Genomic DNA, 26,777 nt, shown 5'->3' on the forward strand with positions numbered 1-26,777 from the left:
TGTACTTATTTTATACATTCACCAAACCGATTGGTATTATGATATAGCGATATAGGACTAGACACCCCATTCCTATTGTATGGAATGTCAGAAACCAAATCTTAACCAAATAGAAATTGCCTTTGTGGTATTTCTATAGTCTCCAAGGTGTAGTTTGATACACTAAGGTTTGAATGAATACTAAATCACAGTTTCTTTTGTATATTTTGATATACTACTAAAGTATAGATTGATATACTCCCAAATGTGACATTATCCAAAGTATATTTTCGATATAATATGTACAAAATCCAACATATGTTTTAATATACTACTGACTTTGTTATTTACCAAAGCATAGATGATATGCTATTATCAAAACCAAAGCATAGTTCATATGTTATTTTCAAAACCAAAGCATAGTTGATATGTTATTATCATAACCAAAGCATAGTTGATACGTTATTTTCAAAACCAAAGCATAGTTGATATGTTATTATCAAAACCAAGGCATAGTTGATATGTTATTTTCAAAACCAAAGCATAGTTGATATGTTGTTCTCAAAACCAAAGCATAGTTTGAAATGCTATTTACAAAACCAAAGTATATAGGTGATATACCACCAAATCTATAGTTGATATGTTATTCTCAAAACCAAAGCATAGTTGTGCGACCTGAATGAGTCGTTCAGAAGAGTTTTAATCCATATCAAAGGCGGAATCAATGATACAGACATGATTACAACTTGATTCTCCTTAATTATCTTCTTTTTATTGATTTCAAAGCAATACAGATCAGTTTGACAATTCGGCAGCACCTCGGCTCTAAAATCCGGATCGTTTCAAATGAATTGACTAGCTCAGTATTTATAGGACAACCATTTCGTACGAAACAACCATAGTCCATTTCGTGCGAAATGGGCTTTTCCCATTTCGTGCGAAATGGCTTTAGCCATTTTGTACGAAATGACCTATACACATTCAAATCCTAACTTTTCGTATACTGAGCACTGGTTTATCCTATCTAGACACACAACTCGATACAAGACGAAGTTAACAGACATTTATGCACCAACAGCCTCCCCCTTGGATGTTGACGAAGTCTTCGGCATCGAGTCTTCAGTCTTGATCAGTCTTTTCTTTCTTTCCGAATTTTTTGACACTGTAAGCATCCTTCAATCTCTTTATCTTCTAATTCTCTTGATCAGATCTCTTAAATCCTTACCTTTAACAACGTCAGCAGCTAGCACTCGAACTTGACTTTGACAATCTTCAAACTCCCCCTTGAATGTTGATCCAGATTACGTTTTCAGACTCCCCCTCTCAACAAGCTGGGATCGCAGTCTTGAATAGCTTTCATTCTTGATACGTACTCTGGTTCAAACTTTCCTCAGGTATAGCCATGGGAAACTCGCTTTGCTGCTTCCACAGGTTCAGAACTGTTTCCTGCTACTCAGAAATCTGACATTATAATCTATTCACATTTTGACTTCTTTTATTGATCATCAGTTTTAATAATCCACTTAAGTATCCATATCCAAATTAATGACCCTGGAAACTTAATTTGCCTACCAAGTCCAACTTAATGACCTTGGATGACCTGAGACAAAAACAAAACTGACTTTGTAAAAACATTATTTTGAAAATTACCAGTTTCAACTTAATGAACTTGTTTTGACTTTTCAATTTCACAGGTTTAACATAATAAGCTCCCAACTCATCTTCCAGCTTAGAAACTTCCTGCATCTGCCTCAAACTATGAATCTGAAGATCAGCTTTCCACTTTGGTTTGTCAGAAAAATAAAGCAGAAATGTAAAATATTTTTTGATTTTGAATAAAATTTCTAAACTAGAAAACTATAAAATCTTTTTGGGTTTTGAATATTAAAGAAAAATGAAAGGCAGTAAATGTAAACTATTTACAAACATATTTTTGGTGAGCGTGTTAGGGAATCATATCGGCTATCGACAAGTTACAAGTATCGTTAAGCTTTGATTTCATATTCAGAATTAAACAATTCGCTTAGATTGCCGATATACTGATCCATTTTAAGCTTTCACACAAAATTTCAATCTGCTCAGGATACGAATTAGTGTTTTAAGATCTTAACTTATATGCGTGTACCATCTCAGAATATACTCCCGTATCCAGACTACTATATTCAGTCTTACAGGTGAGTGCACACTAATGATATCTGTAAAGGGGTAAATGCGAGGCCATGAGAGCTCAGGCTAGAACTTCCATTCGTACAGAGAGATGATGGCTCGACTTTAGGTGGGTCCCGTTTAGGGAGCTTTTATTTCAACAGCACATGATTAGCATTTTGCAATGTTTCATCATTTTTTATGTTGAGGGTGAGCTTTTAAGAATAAAGCAATACAAAGCATTATACGAGGACTAGACTATTGCTTCCGCAAAATCAGAAGTCCTGGTGTAATACCCCAGATATCATCATGTACAAAGACCTAGTATGTCAGAAATAGAGTCTTTCAAACAGGATTTCAGGGGTTACCTATATATCTGAGAGATGTTCCCCACGAAATAAGCAAGTGATGATTTAGGTTTATATCCTGAACAAACTTACTAAGTGTGTAAAAACCTACCGGCATATCATCAGCAAGACTGCTTAATGCTTTAAAACTTTACATTTCTTTAGCGTACCGTAACTGTCTAGCTGATGTACTATCATTTTCCCTTTTTACACAAGCTCTTTTCCGGTTTTTCTATTGTTTTTGGATTTTTGAATTTTTTTTACTGTTTTTGGGTTTTTGAATTTTTTTTTGTTTTTGTATTTTCAGGAATTATAACCTACCTCCCCCTAAATACCAAAACAAGTAAAAAATCGACAAACCATTGCAGATTGCTTTTCAACATCATCTACAGTGGTACCTTCATCTACGCCAAGAATCCCATCCGACACCGATAAAAGCTTCATACCGTTTAGTTTTAAAAGATATTTAAAACGAGTTTTATCAAACGCTTTGGTATGTAAATCAGCTTTCTGCTCATCAGTGTGGATTTTCTCAATTCGTATCAACTTCTTCTCGAAACAATCTCGGATGAAGTGATGACGAATTTCAATCTGTTTCGTTTTAGCGTGATGAACAGGATTTTTTGTTATGTTTATCGCTGTCTCATTATCAACAAAGATAGGGGTGTTAAGAAATTGCAAACCATAGTCGCGCATCTGTTGCTGGATCCACAAGATCTGAGAGCAGCAGCTGCTAGCGGATACATACTCAGCTTCACATGTGGATAAAGCTACAGAGGTCTGCTTCTTACATTGCCAGGTGACCAATCGTGGTCTGAAAAACTGACATCCCGCTGTTGTTGACTTAGCGTTAACTTTGCAGCATCCGAAATCGGAATCAGAATACCCTTCGAGCGTGAAGTCGCCTTCTTTTGGATACCACAACCCTAATGATGGAGTTCCTTTCAGGTAGCGCAATATCCGTTTCACAATCACCATATGCGAAGCTCTGGGGCTTGACTGAAACCGTGTTGCGAGGCAAGTTGGATACATGATATCGAGTCTTGAAGCTGTCAAACACATCAGTGATCCGATCATGGAACGATACATCGTTTCATCTACCTTCTCTCCGGTGAGATTAGGGTTTATCCCATGGTTCGTCGCTAACGGGGTGGAAGCAGGAGTAGTCCCGGACATCCCAAATTTCTCTAAGATATCATGAACATACTTTGTTTGATGTATGAAAATTCCCTCGGGCAATTGATCAACCTGAAGTCCCAAGAAGAATTTCATCTCACCCATCGATGACATTTCAAATTTTTGCTTCATAACTTTTTCAAACTCTTTGCATAGATCTTCATTTGTTGACCCAAATATGATATCATCTATATATATCTGAACTATCAGAAGATGTCCGTCGACTTCTTTGGTGAAGAGAGTGACATCCACTTTTCCACAGATGAAGCTGTTGGCAAGCAGGTGTTGAGACAATGTCTCGTACCAGGCTCTCGGGGCCTGGTGTAAACCATACAGCGCTTTATCCAGTAAATAGACCTTGTCTTTGTGGATTGGGTCGGTGAAGCCCGATGACTATCCGACATATACCTCCTCTTTTACCTTCCCGTAGAGAAAAACCGATTTAACATCTAGCTGAAAGACTTTAAATCCTTTCCATGATGCAAATGCTAGGAAGATTCTAATCGCTTCAAGTCTAGCAACGGGAGCATATACTTCGGTGAAATCTATACCCTCCTGCTGACTAAAGCCCTGGAGTACGAGTCGAGCTTTGTTACGAATAATAACCCCTCGGTCGTCTCTTTTAAACTTAAACACCCACTTTGTGTTTATCTTCCTGTGACCATCAGGCAAGTATACCAATTTCCACACTCCCAATTTCTCAAACTGACTCAGCTCCTCCTGCATTGCGTTGACCCAAGAATCTTCGATTAGTGCTTCCTTATAGGTTCTCGGTTCAATCTGCGAAATAAAACAACTAAGTAAAAACTCAGTTTGTAATGGAGCAACTGTAGAATAAAAACAAGTAAGCCCTTGGTCAATTTGTCGTCTAGTGCGGACGCCTGATTGCAACTCTCCAATAATCAACTCCTTTGGATGGTACGAAAGAGTTCTCGGCATCACCTCGTCTGGAACATCTACCTCTCCTTCCAAATTTGTGACATTCTGATTTGCACCTTGTTCATTGACTGGAATTGTTTGATTTGAAATCTGGATTTGCTCCCCCTCAGAATCTGAATCACCACAATCGAATATCGGTCTATTATCAGATTCTAGATTCTCGTTGACTGCCGTCTGATTGTCAGGAGCATGATCACGTTCTGAAGATTGTTGAATATCATCATGTTCTCCAGCATTGCTTGGACCAGCTTCATTGTCATTTTAAGTTTGCCATTGACGCCTAGAAGATTCTGCTGGAAACCTTTCTTGTGATGACTCATACTCTCTTAGAATATCCAACTCGTCAAAGAACTCTGGTTCTTCCTCCATGTCGAATGAATCCCACAGAGTATCGTAATTGAAACGCCATGAGTCGCCGGGATTCTGAGGTGGCATTGTGTAACCTTGGCATTCAACATTATGTGCTTCAAAAATCCGCTTCAAGCTTGGAACAAATACTCGTTTCAATGGACTTGAGTAACCCACAAATATTCCTTCGATGCTCTTTGGACCAAATTTTCCAAAAGGCTCTAGAACAGTACAGGGAGATCCAAATGGTTCCAAATACTTCAGGTTTGGTTTGCGGTTGTTTATCAGCTCAAAACACGTCTTGTTGAATTTCTTCACTGTGAGAACCCGGTTGAGTGTATAGCAAGCGGCTGAAACTGCTTCTGCCCAAAAGTTGACAGGTAATTTCGAATCAGCAAGCATCGTCCTGGCCGTTTCGATTAGTGTCCTATTCTTTCTTTCTGCTACTCCATTTTGCTGCGGAGTGTAAGGAGCACTAAATTCTTGCAATATACCTCTTTCATCACAATATTCTTCCATTTTGTTGTTCTTAAACTTTGTACCATTGTCACTTCTGATTCTAGTTTGGTACAAGTTTTTAATTTTTCTGGACAACGCTATCAAACTTTCGAATGTCTCATCCTTTGTCTTCAGAAATGATACCCACGAAAATCTGGACTAATCCTCTGTTACTACTAGACAGTAGAGATCACCAGTTATGCTTTTGACGTTCACTGGACCAAAAAGATCCATATGAAGTCTCTCTAACGGTCTCGAAACAGAGTTAACTTTCTTTTGACGGTGTGATTTCTTCTTTTGCTTGCCTTTGATACAGCTAATGCACTCCCCTTCCAGATGGAAACTTTTCAAATGAACACCAGTTACTAAATCATTGTGAACCAAGTGATTCATTTTTTGCAGGTGAATGTGGCCTATCTTTCGATGCCACAATTTCGATTCTTTTTCCGTTGCTCTTGACATGAAGCAATGAGCCTGACCCATGGTAGTAGTGGCTACACTCATATCCAACACGTACAGATCATTGACTCTTGGTGCTCTCATGATAACCCACTCTTCAGGAACAACAAACCCTGGTTTCAAAATCAAACATTCCTTATCTGTAAAGTGCGTTGTATACATACGATCACAGATTTGAGAAATACTCAGAAGACTGTTTTCAAGCTCGACGATGTAGTTTACTCTTTCAAACATGACAATACCATTCGACAGAGTTCCTTCACCAACTATTCGACCACCTTGATTACCTGCAAATCCCACATAACCTCCATTAAATCCTCTAACATCGTACAGTAGGGTTTTCTTCCCCGTCTTGTGCCGAGAAGCTCCACTATCCATAATCCAACGTGAAACGGATCTTGGAAGCTCTTGCATATATCACAATCACTTAGTTAGATTTTGATGCCACCCAAGCCTCTTTTGACTCAGGTAGCTTGACATTGATGTGAGTTTTTGTTGTGTAAAGTGGTGGAAAATTCTTATCATTCATCTTTAAGCTCTCTTCAGATCCAATCTCAACCTCTTTGTATAAAAAGAAATCATTTTTAGGTGATTGACCAGATGATTGGTCTTTCTTTGATGCAACCTTCTTTTCAGAAATGGACATTTGTTTTTCAAGCTTCTCATAGTAATCCAAAGGTACATTCATCTTTACTGGTGTGGTAGAAGATGATTGTTTTGCAGACTCTGAAACCTTTGGTTTTGGAGAACTTGTTTTCTTTTCAACAGATTTTGGCTTCCAAGTTTGTTGAAATGATGCAACCCGCTTGTAAAACTTATCATTTTTAGTTACCACATTCTTTACAGGTTCAGTTTTGAATTTTGTGTTTTCATTTTTCAAAACTTTCTTCTCAACAACCATTGGAGCTTTGCCTTTTGCATCAACTTTCTTTTTCGGACTCTCAACAACTTCAAACTTAGGCTTTGAGTTGGTGCACTTTCGTGCAATGTGTCCAACTTTGTTGCACTTGAAACATGTACAAGTATCAACTTCCCGACTTGTTCCTTCAGTCTGAGACTGTGAGGCCTTCTTCTCAAAGAACTCTTCATTTGATTTTGAAAAAATTTCAGATTCTTGCTCAGAAAGTGAGCTTGAACTTGAACTTTTCACAAAAACCTTTTTCTCGACAAACTTTTTGTTTTGAACATTCCTTCTTTGATAATTCTTACCACCCTGATATCTACCCGACCATTTGTTTTGACTGTTGTTAGAAAAACGTGGTGGCACAACAGGTTTTTTATAGTAAGCCTTATCTTTTTCAAAGTTTAATTGCCTCTTGGAACATTTCAAACCTTCAATTTCCAACACATCAATTTCAACCAACTTGAACACTTTTTTCAATTTGTCAACATTCACATTCTCCAAAGGAAATTCAAGATCCGAATACAACTTATCTGATCCCGACATCTTGTACATCACAAGATTAGGTTCTTCACTTAAGTTGTTTTTGTATGTTGATTTCGGAATATATTTATCCAAAAAGCATTCTTCATCCTCAGTTGTGTCACTTTCAGATTTTAAAACATTTTCAATCATACTTTTAACAACTTCTGATTAGACACTGTCTTCATCAGATGATGAAGTGAATGTGACGTCGATTGATTCTGGAAGTTTAACCTCATTTATTTCTTCATCATTAACCAACCCGGACTTTTTCTTTGAAAAGTTATTTAAAATTGGCGGTGGAACCTGATGATACCCAACCCCAGTTCCATCTGAGTAAACATCTTCGCCAGCTTTGTTCTTCCCAATTGGCTTAGGAACGATATGTTGAAGAACAAAACTTGCGGAATTGTAACTGTTGAGTTTCAGATTAATGCGTTCATTCTCAATCTTAGCTTCCTGGAACTGAAGCTTCAGATTAGCAATCTCATCCAACTGTTGGTTGATTTGCTTCTCTTTTGACTGAAGTACTCCTGTCAGTTGAAAATTTTCTTTGACTGTTTTATCGTTTCTTTCATCAGAATCTTTTGTCGTTCTTTTTAACTTCTCATAATTTACTGAAAGTTGACGGTTTTCATGAACTAACTTTTCATTTTCTTTCCTGATTCGTTCTACGTCAATTTTATCTTTTTCAATTTTATCAGTTAATCCTTTTATTCTATCATTTAAAGCTTTTAACAACTTGTCACGGCTTAAGATCTGGTTTTCAACTTCTCTGACTCTTTCTGTCAGCTCTTCAGTCTTTTTACCACTGAGGTAAGCAATTGTGCTACAAACCTTGTAGTCTTTCATGCAATTTTTGCAGTCACTTTTACTTTCGGCTTTATCAGTCTTACCTAACTCATTTTTTGAATCATTAGAACTGACCTTGCTCTTTGACTCAGTTCTGGACTTAGACTCTACCTCTAACTCCTTCGCTGCAAGAACTTTGTCAGCCATTTTCTTCAGATTTTCTGCTGTGAACTCTTTCGTCGTGTCGATTATCCCGTCATCGATTTTTTTCGACTGTAGCTCTTTTTCTTTCTCTTCTTCACTTCCCCACCACAACCTTTGATTTGCTTCTTCCTCTTCTGCTATTTGCTCGATCAGAGTCTCAACAAGAAGTGTTGATGGTTCCACAAGTATATTTCCCTTAGGATCCAAATAGCATTCTCTGTCAGCGTCCCATCTCTTCGCGCTTTTTGCCTCTTTCCATGCACGAAAATGTCTGTCTTTCATTGTTTGAGCTAACATTTTTCTGTTGACATGTTTTACTTCTTCTGATCTGGTATCCTTGAAAGGAACGATTTTTGCCATAAACGCATAACCTACTGCATCTTTTTCCGGTAACACATCACTCCAATCGTATCCCTCATCATCATGGATAACAGCTAATGCTCTTGACTTTTCTTTGGGAGCATCTTCTAACTGTTTCATTCTGGGAGATTCAGATTTGTTTTGATGATAGATGGCTCTTTTATAATAGTCTTCACAGAACGGGTTTGCCGTTTCATCAGCAACTGCATTTCGACATTCACGTTTAAAATGCCCCTTTTGCTAGCATTTAAAACATGTAACCTTCAGTTTATCAAAACCTAGGTTTGTTGAGGGTCCGCCAATGGAGTGTCTGCCTGTTATCTCCATGAATCTTTGAGCCCTTCTGACCGCACTCGCCATACACCATCTTATATCTATCAACTCCATCTCTTCAGGGTCGATTTGATCATAATCTTCCTTGGTGAGGTTTGTGTTTCCGATCTTTCCAGCAACAAGGCTTTCATATGATTCCAAAACAGATGCTAAAAACACCATTTGCTGCTTGGTGGATTCTTCGCTGAAGTTTTGTGCATTTTTTAGGTCTACTGCAATATTGCATTGGAACATGTTTTTCGGAATTGATTGTTGTTGTTGTCTTGAAGCAGTTGACGATGATCCTCCATGATAGCCACTGCTTGGACTTTCTTGATTTGACATGTTTGAATTTTCTGCTGAGAAGGCAGTCTTCGGGGACACAGTTTTCGGGATCATACTTCCTCGATAATACAAATCAACATTTTGCTGATACGATGAATTGTTGACTTTGTTCGTTTTTCTAATCTCCAATTCATGACTTTCCAACCTTTCGATTAGTAAATCAACTGTCAGATCAGTCGACTTCACTATGTTTTTCAGCATTAAAGCAAAATACTGCCAATCTTTCTCATCAGGCAGTGAATCAAACAGCTTATCAACCAATTCTTCCCGAGTATACACAATCTCATATCTTGCAAGTTCCAACTTTAAGTGCCCAAATCTTTCTATCATCTTTGACACAGACTCGTTTTTCAGACACCCAAACAGATCGAATTCCTTTTTTAACAATTTTTTCTTATTTTTAACAATTTCAGCACCACCCACACATTTCATCTTTAATTTCTCCCAAAGATCTCTGGAATCTTTGTATTCAATCAACGATATAATATCATCTCTCACTGATTGGTGAAGTAAAGTGATGCATTTCTGTTCTGCAATGAAATTCTCTTGTGGAGTATCAGTTAAATTTTCATAATCAGTTCTTCCGATGTTAAAACCACTTTTCATACTCTTCCAACTTTGATACGCAAATGCCAGTAGCCATTCTTCAAATCTATTAGCCCATCTGTTGTACTCCTCTATGACCATTAGCTTGGGCAGTTTGTTGTAGGTGCCGTAGGCATTATCAACACTCAAAGAATCAGCAATGGTTTTCTTCGGACTCGGGTTTGGTGCATTTTCATTTGTGTTACTCGATGTGTTCTCTCCTGAGCTGCTAGTGTAAGCAAACGCGTCACTGAACGGATTCAGAAAATCATCCATCTTCAAGTACCTGAAACAATCAACAAACATTTAGAAAAATTTTTGTGATTTTAGAAACAATTTCAAACGAAATGGATTCAAGCGAAATGGATCAATCTTCAAGCGGAATGACTTCAAACGAAATGGACTTCGCGCGAAATGAAAATAGTTTTCCCACGAAATGCAGGTTTCAAGCGAAATGATCCTTTGGTACGAAATGAAAGTCTATTTCGTACGAAATGAAATACATAGTGACTATTTCGTGCGAAATGAAGTCCAAGATATTGATTTCGTGCGAAATGAAGATCAAGATGTTGATTCCGTGCGAAATGTGGTTTTCAAGGTTGATTCCGTGCGAAATGAGGTTCTCAAGGTTGATTCTGTGCGAAATGAGTTTCACTAGATTGATTCCGTGCAAAATGGACTATATCAATCCGTACGAAATGATGATGACATCATCATATCGGCCATAATTTTGTCAAATTGATCTGGTTTTAGGTCGATTTTAGGTCCAGTTCTTTCAAGGATTCGTTAAAACTATGTTTTACGTGATATATGTGAAATTTAGCCCATTTTAACTGTTAAATCTTGAAAAATGTGAAGAAGAACGAGTAGAAGTGAGAAATTCCGGTGAAAACAAGCTGAATCGATATGAACTCTTCCTCCTGAGCTCTGATACCACTTGTTGGATCGTTTTGCGACCTGAATGAGTCGTTCAGAAGAGTTTTAATCCATATCAAAGGCGGAATCAATGATACAGACTTGATTACAACTTGATTCTCCTTAATTATCTTCTTTTTATTGATTTCAAAGCAATATAGATCAGTTGACTATTCGGCAGCACCTCGGCTCTGAAATCCGGATCGTTTCAAATGAATTGACCAGCTCAGTATTTATAGGACAACCATTTCATACGAAACAGCCATAGTCCATTTCGTGCGAAATGGGCTTTTCCCATTTCGTGCGAAATGACCTATACACATTCAAATCCTAACTTTTCGTATACTGAGCACTAGTTTATCCTATGTAGACACACAACTCGATACAAGACGAAGTTAACAGACATTTATGCACCAACACACCTGTGTAACTACGACCATCAAACAAACACCAAACCAATGAAATATTGTTTTTCATACTTGGGATTTGTATAAATATGTGTATCATTTGCACATATCAATTCTTGTTCAATTTCGAGCCTTAAATCGCTTTCTGGAAGGTTATATGTGAACTGATGCGTAAACGTAATCAGTATAACACGACAAACACTCTGGAATAGTGACATAGGCTTAACATACCTTAAATAACCTTTACATAACTTAGAAATAAGTTTTAAAGGGTTTGGTATGGCAAAAACAAGTTTATTCCCTTACAGGGACTATTTGCGTCAAACTGCAAAAGTCTGCCGTTTCGTAAGGCAACGTACAGTTCGGAACATGATCATAAGCTAGACATACCATAAACAACCTTAACATAGCTTAGAAATAAGCTTTGGGTAGTTCGGTGTGCGAAAATATGCTTATTCGATCTTACAGGGACTAAAAGTGTCAAAAACGTCGTAAGTTTGCATTTACACGCATATCTTACGTTCTGACCACATTTGGACATCCAAAACTTTTGTAGACACTAAAATATTTTTATTTTAGTGATCGGCATGCAAAAATACCATTCGTCGCTTAATTTGGATCGTTTTCGCGTCCGTTCGAGTTTCGTCGTAATTAGATGAATAACGTGACCGTACGACCAAACGAACCGACATCCGTGGATTTTCCGAGCATATTTTGTATCCACTATACTTTGACTACCTTGTAGAGCCTTGAAAATGGCTTAATGGGGGTTAAAAGTGCCAAAAATGAGCTTATACATGTGAAGGGACCAAACCTGTCAAGATTGAAACTTTTGCTGATCTGCAGGTAGAGCGCGGGCCGCGTAAGCCCTGTCCTTATTCTTACGCGGGGTGTGTGAGAATGCCCAGCAACAGATGTCACACCCCGACCACGTAAAACATCAAATCGTGGAGGAAACGTCGGGGAGTGTTGTAACAGAATTATTGTTCCACAACCAAGGTAATTAAAATAATATTTTATTCATCACCCAAGGGTGGAATACATTGTTTCAAACGAGAACCCACAAGTTACATTGTCTTAAAATAAAAAGAAACAAAGTACATAACGTAATTAATACTAAGTCTAGCTCTGTTTTATGTCACTATGGCCCAAGTCCACCCTAGCGTGTCACGATCGTCCTATGCATTAGCTCCTGAAACACATGTGAAAATAGGTATGTCAGCATAAAAATGCTTGTGAGATACATAGGTTTTGTGAAAATAGGATTCATGACTTAAGTTTAAGAAAAGTGTTTAATAAAAGCTAGTCATGAATCTTGTAAAATGTTTTGTTTTGTAAATCATTTGAAAAGCGATGAAATCAAATGATATGTATAAATAGAAGAATAACATATGGTTAAAAGAATAACCAAGTAAAAATAAGTTGTATAAAACAAGTTGTTTTTGTAAAACGAAGTCTTGGGAAAATGTGTTATTTGTGAAAAAATGTATAAGTCCAAACTAACTGATTTAAATAACGCTATGACATGTAATACAATACAAGCACTTATATATAGGAAGTACCAGCGGCGTATCCACCATGCTTGTATCATACTACACCCATATTGTTACTTAAGTCATTAAACAAACCACCAATGTATAAAGTCCATGTTTAAACCAACCATCAAATGTTCTTGTCTAAACCATTGTCATATGTTTAAAACCCAAAATGTAGTCATGTAGTTAAGTGTAAACAAAAGTTATGTATGGTAAGTAACAAAATGAGAATACTTAAGCATAAGTAAAAAGGAACAAAACAAAGTATTTTGAATAAATCAAAAAGTTATGTTTTGCCAAGTAAAAGCTTGTTTTATTGATACAAACATTTATGTGGTAAGTTAACGCATTACATTCAAGCCTTGAGACAGCAGGATAACCTTAGAGTAAAGGTTATCAAAGTAAAATGTTTTTGGATTCAGTCATTCCTTTCATCCAAACCAACCCAGGATGTCAGGAACGGGATTTGTCAAGTCCTATGGTACCATTACTTACTACCGAGCGGCGTAGCTAATGTTAATGAATGTAGTAAAGAACCGTTTATGCAAACCAAATGTCATACCAAATGTAAACAAGTTATGTGAAAAACAATGTACTAAGTATGCTAAGTAAACATACAAAGCAGAAAAGTCATGTAAAACAATGTGGTAATATGTCATGTAAACATATATAGCAAAATAATGTAATGTAAATCAATTGTGCTAATATGCCATGTAAACATATATCGCAAAGTAATGTAATGTAAATCAATGTGCTAGCATGTTAAGTAAACATACATAGCAAAACATAATGAAATCATGTACTAATAGTGTACTAATGAACATAGCAAGTATAAGTTGTGAAAACATGGAAACCATGAAAGTAACAAGTAGGCACATGTGTTTCACCCCAAAATGTTTGGAAAATAGTAAAAGAGGGGTACTATGTACTCACTTGAGATTGCTTAGAAGTCGTAGGATAACCACCAAGCAATGCTAGAAGATCACGGGAATCGAACGGCACCTATATAGGTATCTACATTAATAAACGGACCTATCGGAGGATCGGGTAGTACGAGGGTTCGTAAACCAAATAAGTAGTGGAACTTATGTAACATGGTTTAACAAAGCCTACGTACTAAAACGAAACCTATCCTAAGTGCTTTTGACCCGTTACGACCCGTTTAGGTAGCTTATGCTATTTTAACGCGTCTCTCGCGTAAAACGCATTCGGAAAGCCTAACTAGTCCTATGACAAGTAAGATATGCCTTAACATGCCTAATATTGTTGTTAAATCAGTTTAGATGTCAAAAATTATGTTACATAGGCTTAAAATGAATTTTGGCGCAAAAAGGGTATTTTGGTAATTTACCTAAGGCATAAGAACTACTTATCATACAACTACTTAAACGTCGTGACCATAAGGTATAACCTCGGAAGGTTATTCCCTATAAAACTATGGTCACCTAAAATGTTTGGTTGGATCCTAAAGATCGACCAAATGGGTCGGGTTCGTAAGCATAAGCGATTGATTAGATCGCTTACCTTTACGACCCTAAACAAGCACAAATCTAAAAGCGACGAGCTAAACATGCTAGAACATGTTTAGTAATGTTAGAAAAGAGGTTAGGTATTAAAACAAACGGTTTTAATACCCTAGAGTAGTTTGGTTACAAAATACGCGAGAAAACGCATTTTGGCCGAAACTACGACTCGTCACTGAGCCTAGATAACGTGGTAATCAGTAGGTATAGTCACTAGGGACTATAACCATCGTGATTACGCTCACGTTATGAAGTTCAAACGAACTTCGCATTGACCATAAACTGGTCAATGCAGAAAGTCAAACACAGTTTGACTTTAACGCTAAAATGAACGAAAAACGCGAAAGAATACTTACAGAAGGTCCCCGCATGATTGATATTCCAAGTATTTCTCAGGTATGAAGTGTTCAACACTTCAACTTAGAGAAAATCTCATAATTCAAGTGGGTTTTGAGCAAGACATGGTGGGGGTATTTATAGATGTAGTAGAACCGTTAGGATCGTTCGTTGAATAACGTGCTTCGATCTAGGCCGTACACATCAAGCCCATTGTTTTACAAAACCAGGGGAGCCCCCAAACCAGCCCATAGATTGCCCAAAACCATTTGCAAAACCAAGGAGCAGCTGGGTTTTATTAAAAAATGATTTCTGCTGAACTGGGACCTGCTTACGGACCGTATGGAGTAGGTCTTACGGTCCGTAAGGACCTTGCAGGTCTGATACTTTCCAGAAATTGCAAAATGGTCCCTGCACTTGAGAAACATGCATTTCGGCCCATTTTTGACACGTTTAAGCCCCGTTAACCCCATTTCAAAGCTCAAAAATGAAGTTAAAGTATAGGGAACTTAAAATGTGCTCAAAAATATCTCGGATGTCGGTTCGTTTGGCCGTACGATTGCATTGTTCGGTTAATTACGACGGAAGTCGTAACGGACGCAAAAACGGTCCAAATTGCGCGACGAATGGATTTTTAACAAGCCAATCACTAAAACATAATATTTTAATGATTACATAAATTTTTGGATGTCCGGATGTATTCAGAACGTAAGTTATGCGCGAAAATGCAAACTTATGCACTTTTTGACGCTTTTAGTCCCTGAATGACCCAAAAGTTTATTTTAGCACACCGAACCCCTCAAAGCCTATTTCTAAGCTATGTAAAGGATATTTAGGGTGTGTTTAACTTATGATCATATTCTGGAATGTTCGTTACTGTTCAAATCGGCATACTTTCGCAGTTTGTCAATTTTAGTCCCTGTAAGCGAATAGACTAGATTTTGCCATACCAAAGCCTTCAAAACTTATTTCTAAGTTATGTAAAGGTTATTTAAGGTATGTTAAGCATAAATTGATGTTCCGGAGTATTTGTCGCTTTTAACTGATTACGTTTACGCACCGGTTTGCGTATAATTCTCCAGAAAGCGATATAGAGTTTGAAATCGAATAAAAGTCAAAACATGAAAAACATCAAACATAAACAAACAAACATAGGGATCAAATAACTTTATTTCATTGATAACTGAACTGTTTACAATGATTACAAGCACATATGTCACAGTCTCCCCTACTTGTGGAAATTTCGTCCCGAAATTTGTTTAGAGGAAACTCGTGAGAATAGATGTGGATACTTCGCCTTCATTTGATCTTCACGTTCCCAAGTAAACTCAGGTCCACGTTTAGATTCCCAGCGAACTTTAACCAACGGAATGCGCTTGCGTTTAAGCCATTTGACTTCACGATCCATAATTTCCACAGGTTTCTCAACAAAATGTAGTGTTTTATCAACACGGATTTCGTCAAGTGGTATGTGGAGGTTCTCATCAGCTAAACACTTTTTGAGATTGGATACGTGGAAAGTTGGATGAACATTTCCAAGTTCGGGAGGTAATGCAAGTCTGTAGGCTACCTTACCGATTCTTTCGACGATCTTGAATGGTCCAACGTATCTAGGTGCAAGTTTTCCTTTCTTTCCAAATCTGATCACACCTTTCCAAGGAGAGACCTTAAGTAATACACGATCACCGACTTGGAATTCTAAGGGCTTGCGTCGTTGGTCCGCGTAACTCTTTTGACGGCTTCGAGCTGCCTGTAAGTTATCACGAACTTTCTTAACCTTGTCAGTTGTCTTTAGAATGAGGTCAGGTCCAGTAAGCTGAGCCTCACCTATTTCATTCCAGCAGACTGGTGAACGACATTTTCGACCATAGAGAGCCTCGAAAGGTGCCATGTTGATACTAGAGTGATAACTATTGTTGTAGGAGAATTCAATCAATGGAAGATGTGAATCCCAACTACCACCAAAATCGATCACACAAGCTCTAAGCATATCCTCCAAAGTCTGGATTGTTCTTTCAGTTTGGCCATCTGTTTGTGGATGATATGCTGTGCTCAGATTGAGTTGGGTCCCCATAGCAGATTGCATGGTTCTCCAAAATCGAGAAGAGAAGCGAGCATCCCTATCAGAAATAATGTTCAAAGGAACACCATGTCGAGATACAATTTCATCCACGTAGATTTTGGCCAGTTCTTCAGCAGATAGATTCTCACGGATCGGCAGGAAATGCGCTGACTTTGTAAGACGATCAACAACTACCCAAATGGCATCGTGACCTTTCTTAGTGCGCGGAAGTTTAGTAATGAGATCCATAGCAATGTTTTCCCATTTCCAAACTGGGATCTCAGGTTGCTCCAAAAGACCATAAGGATGTTGGTGTTCAGCCTTAACCTTGAGACACGTAAGGCATTTGGAAACGTACAAGGCAATGTCTTTCTTCATACCAGGCCACCAATACTGAGTACGAAGATCCTTATACATTTTATCTGAGCCAGGATGAATAGAATAACGAGACTTATGGGCCTCATCCATAAGCAAAGTGCGAAGATCATCTTGGCTTGGGACCCACAAACGGTCCATGAAATAATAGGATCCATCTTCCTTCAGCACAAGATCAGGCTTAATGTGATAGGGTAATTCCTTACCCATTAAGTCTTGTGAAACACAAGCATGTTGAGCCTGAGAAATGCGTGCTTGGATATCAGATCGAGCTTGAATAGCAGATTGAACACGAACACAATGAAGCATAGTGCATTCCTTACGACTCAATGCGTCAGCCACAACATTCGCTTTACCAGGATGGTAGCGAATTTCGCAATCATAGTCGTTTAGGAGTTCGACCCAACGTCTTTGCCTCATGTTGAGTTCTTTCTAGTTGAAGATATGCTGGAGACTTTTGTGGTCAGTGAAAACCACACATTTTGTGCCATACAAATAGTGTCTCCAGATTTTGAGAGCGAAGACAACTGCACCCAACTCAAGATCATGAGTGGTGTAGTTTCTCTCATGTACCTTCAATTGCCTTGATGCGTAGGCTATAACTTTGTTCCTTTGCATCAGAACACAGCCAAGACCCAATTTCGATGCATCACAGTAAACAACAAAATCATCATTGCCCTCAGGCAAAGTCAGAATAGGTGCATCACAAAGCTTCTGCTTCAAGGTCTGAAATGCTTCTTCTTGCTTAAAACCCCATTCAAAGGGTTTATTCTTCTGAGTTAGAGCAGTTAGAGGAACTGCAATCTTTAAGAAGTTCTTGATGAAGCGGCGGTAATAACCCGCAAGACCAAGAAAAGAACGAACCTCAGTAGGAGTAGTAGGCATATCCCAATCCTTAATCGCACTGATCTTGGAGGGATCTACATGAATACCTTGTTCGTTGACAATATGCCCCAAAAATTGAACTTCCTTAAGCCAAAATTCACACTTGGGGAACTTGGCAAAAAGTTGCTCTTTCTTTAGGAGTTCCAGAGTAAGACGAAGATGGCGCTCGTGATCAGCTCGCGTCTTAGAGTAAATCAAGATGTCATCAATGAAAACGATGATGAACTTATCCAAATAAGGCTTGCAGACCCTATTCATTAAGTCCATGAAAACAGCAGGAGCATTGGTCAAACCGAATGGCATGACTGTGAACTCATAATGCCCATATCGAGTGCGGAATGCTGTTTTGGGAATATCCTCTTCATGCACACGAAGTTGATGATACCCAGAACGAAGGTCAATCTTCGAAAAGCAAGTAGCACCCTGTAACTGGTCAAAGAGATCATCAATGCGAGGTAGGGGATATCGATTCTTGATGGTAAGCTTATTCAGCTCACGATAATCGATACACATTCTGAAGGATCCATCCTTCTTTTTGACAAAAAGAACGGGAGCACCCCAAGGTGAAAAGCTAGGACGGATAAAACCTTTGTCAGAAAGCTCTTGAAGCTGCTTAGACAACTCTTGCATCTCAGACGGTGCAAGACGATATGGAGCTCTGGCAATAGGATTTGCACCAGGTACAAGATCAATACGAAACTCGACTTGGCGTGCTGGAGGTAGACCAGGCAACTCTTCAGGAAACAGCTCCGGATAATCCCGAACAACAGGGATATCTTGAATAGACTTACCTTGGTCTTTATCTGTCGTAACATGTGCCAAGAAGGCCACATAGTTCTTTCGCAGATACTTCCGAGCTTGAAAACCAGACATAAGCTTGAGGCCACTAACAGGTTTCTCACCACGAACCTGTAGGATCTCACCTGACGAAAGCGGCACACGAACGATCTTCTCAAAACAAACTACCTCTGCGCGATTCTTGGCTAACCAATCCATACCCACAATAATGTCGAAGCTTCCAAGTTGCATAGGTGTGAGGTCAATAGGAAACAGATGGTCGCTAAGGTTCAACTGGCAGTTGCGAAGAACAGAATCAAGAACAATGGGTTCACCACTCGCAACTTCGACTGTCAAAGGCCTACCTAGTTTCGTTCTAGACACGCGAAGCAAGGGCTCAAAAGATAATGACACAAAACTCTTATCGGCCCCTGAATCAAAAAGAACAGACGCAGGTTGATTATTGACAAAGAACGTACCGTTCACCACCTCGTTGTCTGCTTGCGCTTCAACAGCATTCATGTTAAAAGCTCGTCCACGAGCCTGAGCTTGAACCGGGTTCGCATTCACCAATCTTGGACACTGGTTACGGTAGTGAGTCAGATCCCCACAGTTGTAACAGGAACCTGGTGGGAAGTGAGGTCGTGCTGCTTGACCTTGTTGCTGAGCAACCTGTTGGGCCGGGTTCTGAGCTGCCCGATTCAAATTCGCGGGAATACGGCAGGTGGCAGCAAGATGACCAGGCTTTCCGCAGTTGGTACATTGACGGCACTGGTGGTGTGGTTGATGATGTCCGTTACACTTATTGCACAGAGGTGCATTGCCAAAGTATGGTTTCTTGGCAAGAGGTTGCGCAGGCTGATTTTGAGCAGCTTGAGCCTGAGTAGTAACGACATAGCTCTGGGAAGCCTTCCGCTTCCTTGAACCTTTCGAAGAACCCGCATCACTCCCCTTCTTGCTTTTACCTTTCTTGCTATCCTTCTTGTCAGACTCCTGCTTCTTACCCTTCTTGTCACCCTTTCTATGCAACTTACCCTTTCGTATCTGCGACTCAGTCAGCGTTACAGATAGTTCGATTGCCTGACGAACAGTGGTAGGTTTACTAACAGTAACTATGTCTTGCACAGAGTCAGGTAGACCATCGATGTACCTCTCGATAGCCTTATCAAGTGGGGTAACCATTGTTGGGCATAACAAACTCAGCTCTTCATACCTATCATTATACGCCCGGTGCTCACCACTTACTTGTTTCAGATCATCGAACTCCCTTTCCAATGCTCGCAGTTCATGACGAGGACAAAACTCACTCATCATGAGAGTCCTCAACTCAGCCCATGTCTGTGCTAAAGCAATTTCAGCACCACGATCCCTCATGACCCCGTTCCACCATGTCAACGCCCTCTTCTGAAAAACACTAGAAGCAAACTCAACTTTGCGATTATCAGGACACTGAACATGACGAAAAGTATTCTCAATGCTCTCAAACCATTGAAGGAGCCCAGTTGCCCCCTCAGTACCACTGAACTTGAGTGGTTTAGCCGAATTGAAGCTCTTGAAGTTACAAGGAGCATTCTGATTGATGTTGGCTTGGTTAAACTGAGCAATAAGATTCGGGAACGCAGCAGCCATATGCTGTGCGATGATTTCTGCCAGTTCGGCATTAGGTAGCTGATTTTCGCGTCGAGGAGGCATGCTAAAAAAAGGAAAACATGAGAGGAAACGAGTGAGATGATTAGATGAAAAGAACGAGACGAAACAAAATCAACAAAGCAAGGATGGTGGTCATTTGTCCGTATCACAAAGCAAACAAACGACACACAGTGACTAATCAAAGTAAATGGGTTTATAAATAATGCTTAGCGAAGACATGCTCGCCTATAAGTGAACACTCACCCCAGGAGTTCCCAGGTAAGAGTGACTGGTCCGATTATGTGGATTTGTACGAACACTCTAGCCTTAGACAGAAAACCCAGGGTACAGGCATTCACTCTTCCAGTTTGCACGTGTTCACACTATTTAGAACCCAAAACTTTGACGAGATTTTGAAAACTTGGAAGGCACAAGGCCCAAAAGAATCATTCAAAAACAAATGATAAAATTTCAAAATCAATTTGAAAAATCAAAAGGGTTTCAAAACCATATAATAAATCATTTGAAAACAGAAGATTGTTTTTCAAAAATCGTTTTAGAAAACTGGGTTCTTGTTTTGGTGATCACCTAAGGATAGGTGAAGTGCATGTTTTAAGATCTAAACACAAGACAACTTGTGTTGGGGTCCTAGAAAGGTTATAGTCTAGGTCAAAGCATTACTAATAAGCTAATTCCCTATAACCATTGGCTCTGATACCAACTCTTCTGTCACACCCCGACCACGTAAAACATCAAATCGTGGCGGAAACGTCGGGGAGTGTTGTAACAGAATTATTGTTCCACAACCAAGGTAATTAAAATAATATTTTATTCATCACCCAAGGGTGGAATACATTGTTTCAAACGAGAACCCATAAGTTACATTGTCTTAAAATAAAAAGAAACAAAGTACATAACGTAATTAATACTAAGTCTAGCTCTGTTTTATGTCACTAAGGCCCAAGTCCACCCTAGCGTGTCACGATCGTCCTATGCATTAGCTCCTGAAACACATGTGAAAATAGGTACGTCAGCATAAAAATGCTTGTGAGATACATAGGTTTTGTGAAAATAGGATTCATGACTTAAGTTTAAGAAAAGTGTTTAATAAAAGCTAGTCATGAATCTTGTAAAATGTTTTGTTTTGTAAATCATTTGAAAAGCGATGAAATCAAATGATATGTATAAATAGAAGAATAACATATGGTTAAAAGAATAACCAAGTAAAAATAAGTTGTATAAAACAAGTTGTTTTTGTAAAACGAAGTCTTGGGAAAATGTGTTATTTGTGAAAAAATGTATAAGTCCAAACTAAATGATTTAAATAACGCTATGACATGTAATACAATACAAGCACTTATATATAGGAAGTACCAGCGGCGTATCCACCATGCTTGTATCATACTACACCCATATTGTTACTTAAGTCATTAAACAAACCACCAATGTATAAAGTCCATGTTTAAACCAACCATCAAATGTTCTTGTCTAAACCATTGTCATATGTTTAAAACCCAAAATGTAGTCATGTAGTTAAGTGTAAACAAAAGTTATGTATGGTAAGTAACAAAATGAGAATACTTAAGCATAAGTAAAAAGGAACAAAACAAAGTATTTTGAATAAATCAAAAAGTTATGTTTTGCCAAGTAAAAGCTTGTTTTATTGATACAAACATTTATGTGGTAAGTTAACGCATTACATTCAAGCCTTGAGACAGCAGGATAACCTTAGAGTAAAGGTTATCAAAGTAAAATGTTTTCGGATTCAGTCATTCCTTTCATCCAAACCAACCCAGGATGTCAGGAACGGGATTTGTCAAGTCCTATGGTACCATTACTTACTACCGAGCGGCGTAGCTAATGTTAATGAATGAAGTAAAGAACCGTTTATGCAAACCAAATGTCATACCAAATGTAAACAAGTTATGTGAAAAACAATGTACTAAGTATGCTAAGTAAACATACAAAGCAGAAAAGTCATGTAAAACAATGTGCTAATATGTCATGTAAACATATATAGCAAAATAATGTAATGTAAATCAATTGTGCTAATATGCCATGTAAACATATATCGCAAAGTAATGTAATGTAAATCAATGTGCTAGCATGTTAAGTAAACATACATAGCAAAACATAATGAAATCATGTACTAATAGTGTACTAATGAACATAGCAAGTATAAGTTGTGAAAACATGGAAACCATGAAAGTAACAAGTAGGCACATGTGTTTCACCCCAAAATGTTTGGAAAACAGTAAAAGAGGGGTACTATGTACTCACTTGAGATTGCTTAGAAGTCGTAGGATAACCACCAAGCAATGCTAGAAGATCACGGGAATCGAACGGCACCTATATAGGTATCTACATTAATAAACGGACCTATCGGAGGATCGGGTAGTACGAGGGTTCGTAAACCAAATAAGTAGGGGAACTTATGTAACATGGTTTAACAAAGCCTACGTACTATGTCACACCCCCAAAATCCACACGCGGAGTACCACCGCTTGGGAGCGTGACATGACCAGGATCAAACCATCAATCATATTGAACATAGCATATTATAAATGAAATAGTTTGTAAAACCCAAACCAATACGATTTATGTTCCAAAATAAACATAGTATCAATAGCGGAAGCATAATAATGTAACCCAAAGTAAATCGTAAGTTAAATATCGTAATAGTTCAACGAAATATTCACGATCCCTGTCCACAACGACCGCGCCTCCAGTGCAAGCTCCAAATGTACCTAAGGTCCTGCAAGGCATGCAGCAGAGAGTCAACAACTAGTTGAGCGAGTTCACAGTTAACAGTTCAGTAAAAGTATGGTATGAGTAATAGTATGTTCGTTCGTTTATATCATGTATCGTATTTCCATCGCGGCCTCCCAGGCAGGTGTGCGAAGATTAGGGGGATAACTATCCCGAGTATACTAGACTAGGTTTGTTCGTATCGCGGCCTACCAGGCAGGTGTGCGAAGATGTTAACAGGTTTAGTATCGCGGCCTTCCAAAGGCAGGTGTGCGAAGACGTTAATAAGTTTAGTATCGCGGCCTTCCAAAGGCAGGTGTGCGAAGATCAGTTCAAATAGTGTTACTAGTCTAGTTGGTTCGTATTCGTTAAGTTCTACCATCTGAGTGTACACAATAATCCATCAAACCCCATTCCCCACCCGGGAACCCATGCCTTGGCTGTGTGAACTCACCTTGGTTTGCTCGGTATGCTAACTTAAATGCTCACAAATAATCAGTCACGACCTATTATATGCACGTACGCCAGATCAGTTTATGTTCGCAATGATACGCATGCAATTTAATGTTCACATAACAGTCAGTTTGCATATCGGCACAACACGTATTATTTCACATTAAATCATCAGCTAGTGTGCACGAATACAATTATTAACATTCATCACCAAGCATGGCATGCCAAATAAATCAAACATATGTTCCATTATTCAAAGCATGTTCATAACCTACAATATCTTTCGAATCCACCCTTATCTTTCGACGCACATCTACCTTTCGGTTCATGTGTTATCTTTCGTCAAACAGTTATCTTTCGGTTCACAACTATGTTTCGTAATACTAACATCTTTCGGTCAAAGCTATCCTTCGGTCCCAACAACTATCTTTCGAGTAGCAAGTAACAACAACTATCTTTCGAGTGGCAACTATCTTTCGAGTGGCATGTTCATAACCACACAACCCTAAATGAGCATCTAGCATCATAATTATAAACAACCAAACATGATCATCATCGAAGTCAACAATTTTTGCCCAATGCCATATATCATAGCGGCTGACACATTTCTAGTCAAATGAGGGGTGGCGGCCATGTGATTTTTGTTACTCCATGACTTGGCTCTCTAGCCCATTGGGCCAAACCCACACCCAATAGGATTTAGGTGACCGCCCAACCCCACTAAACATGCACTAGCCGACAACTTCAGCCATATCACATGAACTCAATATAATATGACCCCACATGGCCGACCATTTAGTAACATCACCTTGTGCCATTGGACCAACCCTCTAAACATATATTATTTCCAAAGACCAAGATGATAGATCTGACAATTGCTTTTGAATCAATTGATACAAGAATTATATGATGTCATAGTTGACTATTATTTTGATAGCCGACAACTAATTTAATTGACACACATCCATTTGATTTCAACAATAGAACATATGTATTACGGCCGATCTCTGTACATGTGCATCCATCCATTCAATTTTACAAATCGACACATATACAAAATTAACAAATGAATAACATATCCTGACAACACACATGGGAGATCTCATGTTACTGACAATTATGACAATTACACATGCAAATACAATCAAAGTAAACATAATTCACATGGTGCACTATCTAGACATAATAACAAAATCGAGAACTTACTAACCGGACACAAAGGCAACTGATGAAATTCTCGAGAGGGGTGGAGGGAGTGGGGCCTGCCGTCGCCAATCACAGGGGAATAGGGTTTTCCAAAAGGGTTGCGGATCATGTATTTATCCTAATAGATATGGCCGGTGACTCGATTTGGGCTTGTGTCCACACAAAAGACCCGAAACAATAATGCTAAACACATAAACATCGGCCCACAATGACTACAAAGTAACCAACCCCAATACCTTAATTCTAATACAATGTAGACGATGTGCGGAAAACAGATCGCACGAACACAATATTAATACGATACACTATTATTTATACACATTACAACATTATGTTAAATACATTTAATGCACACAATATATATCATATCAATCAAACATGGTTTAACATATTAGAAAGGTGTATCGTTGTGAAACAAACAAGTCGCGTAAGTAAACAACTAAAACAATTCGCACGAAATTATACCGGAGATGGAAATCATGGAAACTCGAGTTGTCACATTATCCCCAACTTAAAAGAAATTTCGTCCCGAAATTTGGTACGCACTCACTGAGGAAGCTAGGTAAGTTACATCGTTCACTGGTTTTCCTGGGGTGTCACATACTAAAACGAAACCTATCCTAAGTGCTTTTGACCCGTTACGACCCGTTTAGGTAGCTTATGCTATTTTAACGCGTCGCTCGCGTAAAACGCATTTGGAAAGCCTAACTAGTCCTATGACAAGTAAGATATGCCTTAACATGCCTAATATTGTTGTTAAATCAGTTTAGATGTCAAAAATTATGTTACATAGGCTTAAAATGAATTTTGGCGCAAAAAGGGTATTTTGGTAATTTACCTAAGGCATAAGAACTACTTATCATACAACTACTTAAACGTCGTGACCATAAGGTATAACCTCGGAAGGTTATTCCCTATAAAACTATGGTCACCTAAAATGTTTGGTTGGATCCTAAAGATCGACCAAATGGGTCGGGTTCGTAAGCATAAGCGATTGATTAGATCGCTTACCTTTACGACCCTAAACAAGCACAAATCTAAAAGCGACGAGCTAAACATGCTAGAACATGTTTAGTAATGTTAGAAAAGAGGTTTGGTATTAAAACAAACGGTTTTAATACCCTAGAGTAGTTTGGTTACAAAATACGCGAGAAAACGCATTTTGGCCGAAACTACGACTCGTCACTGAGCCTAGATAACGTGGTAATCAGTAGGTATAGTCACTAGGGACTATAACCATCGTGATTACGCTCACGTTATGAAGTTCAAACGAACTTCGCATTGACCATAAACTGGTCAATGCAGAAAGTCAAACACAGTTTGACTTTAACGCTAAAACGAACGAAAAACGCGAAAGAATACTTACAGAAGGTCCCCGCATGATTGATATTCCAAGTATTTCTCAGGTATGAAGTGTTCAACACTTCAACTTAGAGAAAATCTCATAATTCAAGTGGGTTTTGAGCAAGACATGGTGGGGGTATTTATAGATGTAGTAGAACCGTTAGGATCGTTCGTTGAATAACGTGCTTCGATCTAGGCCGTACACATCAAGCCCATTGTTTTACAAAACCAGGGGAGCCCCCAAACCAGCCCATAGATTGCCCAAAACCATTTGCAAAACCAAGGAGCAGCTGGGTTTTATTAAAAAATGATTTTTGCTGAACTGGGACCTGCTTACGGACCGTATGGAGTAGGTCTTACGGTCCGTAAGGACCTTGCAGGTCTGATACTTTCCAGAAATTGCAAAATGGTCCCTGCACTTGAGAAACATGCATTTCGGCCCATTTTTGACACGTTTAAGCCCCGTTAACCCCATTTCAAAGCTCAAAAATGAAGTTAAAGTATAGGGAACTTAAAATGTGCTCAAAAATATCTCGGATGTCGGTTCATTTGGCCGTACGATTGCGTTGTTCGGTTAATTACGACGGAAGTCGTAACGGACGCAAAAACGGTCCAAATTGCGCGACGAATGGATTTTTAACAAGCCAATCATTAAAACATAATATTTTAA

At 38.7% G+C, this 26,777-nt stretch overlaps 1 protein-coding gene across 1 annotated transcript in view; it reads right to left on the minus strand.

Moving 5' to 3' along the window:
• Window positions 1–1,561: 1,561 nt before the first annotated feature.
• Window positions 1,562–26,777, minus strand: part of LOC110882178 — an 88,745-nt gene continuing 63,529 nt past the window's right edge. Inside the window, exons 2-7 of the mRNA XM_035978213.1 lie at window positions 9,019–10,198; window positions 7,716–8,910; window positions 4,888–5,029; window positions 4,527–4,824; window positions 1,630–1,761; window positions 1,562–1,579 (exon numbers count right to left, since the gene is read on the minus strand). Coding sequence (XP_035834106.1) covers window positions 1,562–1,579; window positions 1,630–1,761; window positions 4,527–4,824; window positions 4,888–5,029; window positions 7,716–8,910; window positions 9,019–10,198 — 2,965 coding nt within the window. The remainder of the gene's footprint in view (window positions 1,580–1,629; window positions 1,762–4,526; window positions 4,825–4,887; window positions 5,030–7,715; window positions 8,911–9,018; window positions 10,199–26,777) is intronic.

The sequence above is a fragment of the Helianthus annuus genome, chromosome 10 (genome assembly GCF_002127325.2).
Source record: "Helianthus annuus cultivar XRQ/B chromosome 10, HanXRQr2.0-SUNRISE, whole genome shotgun sequence".
In the NCBI taxonomy this organism is placed as follows: Eukaryota; Viridiplantae; Streptophyta; class Magnoliopsida; order Asterales; family Asteraceae; genus Helianthus; species Helianthus annuus.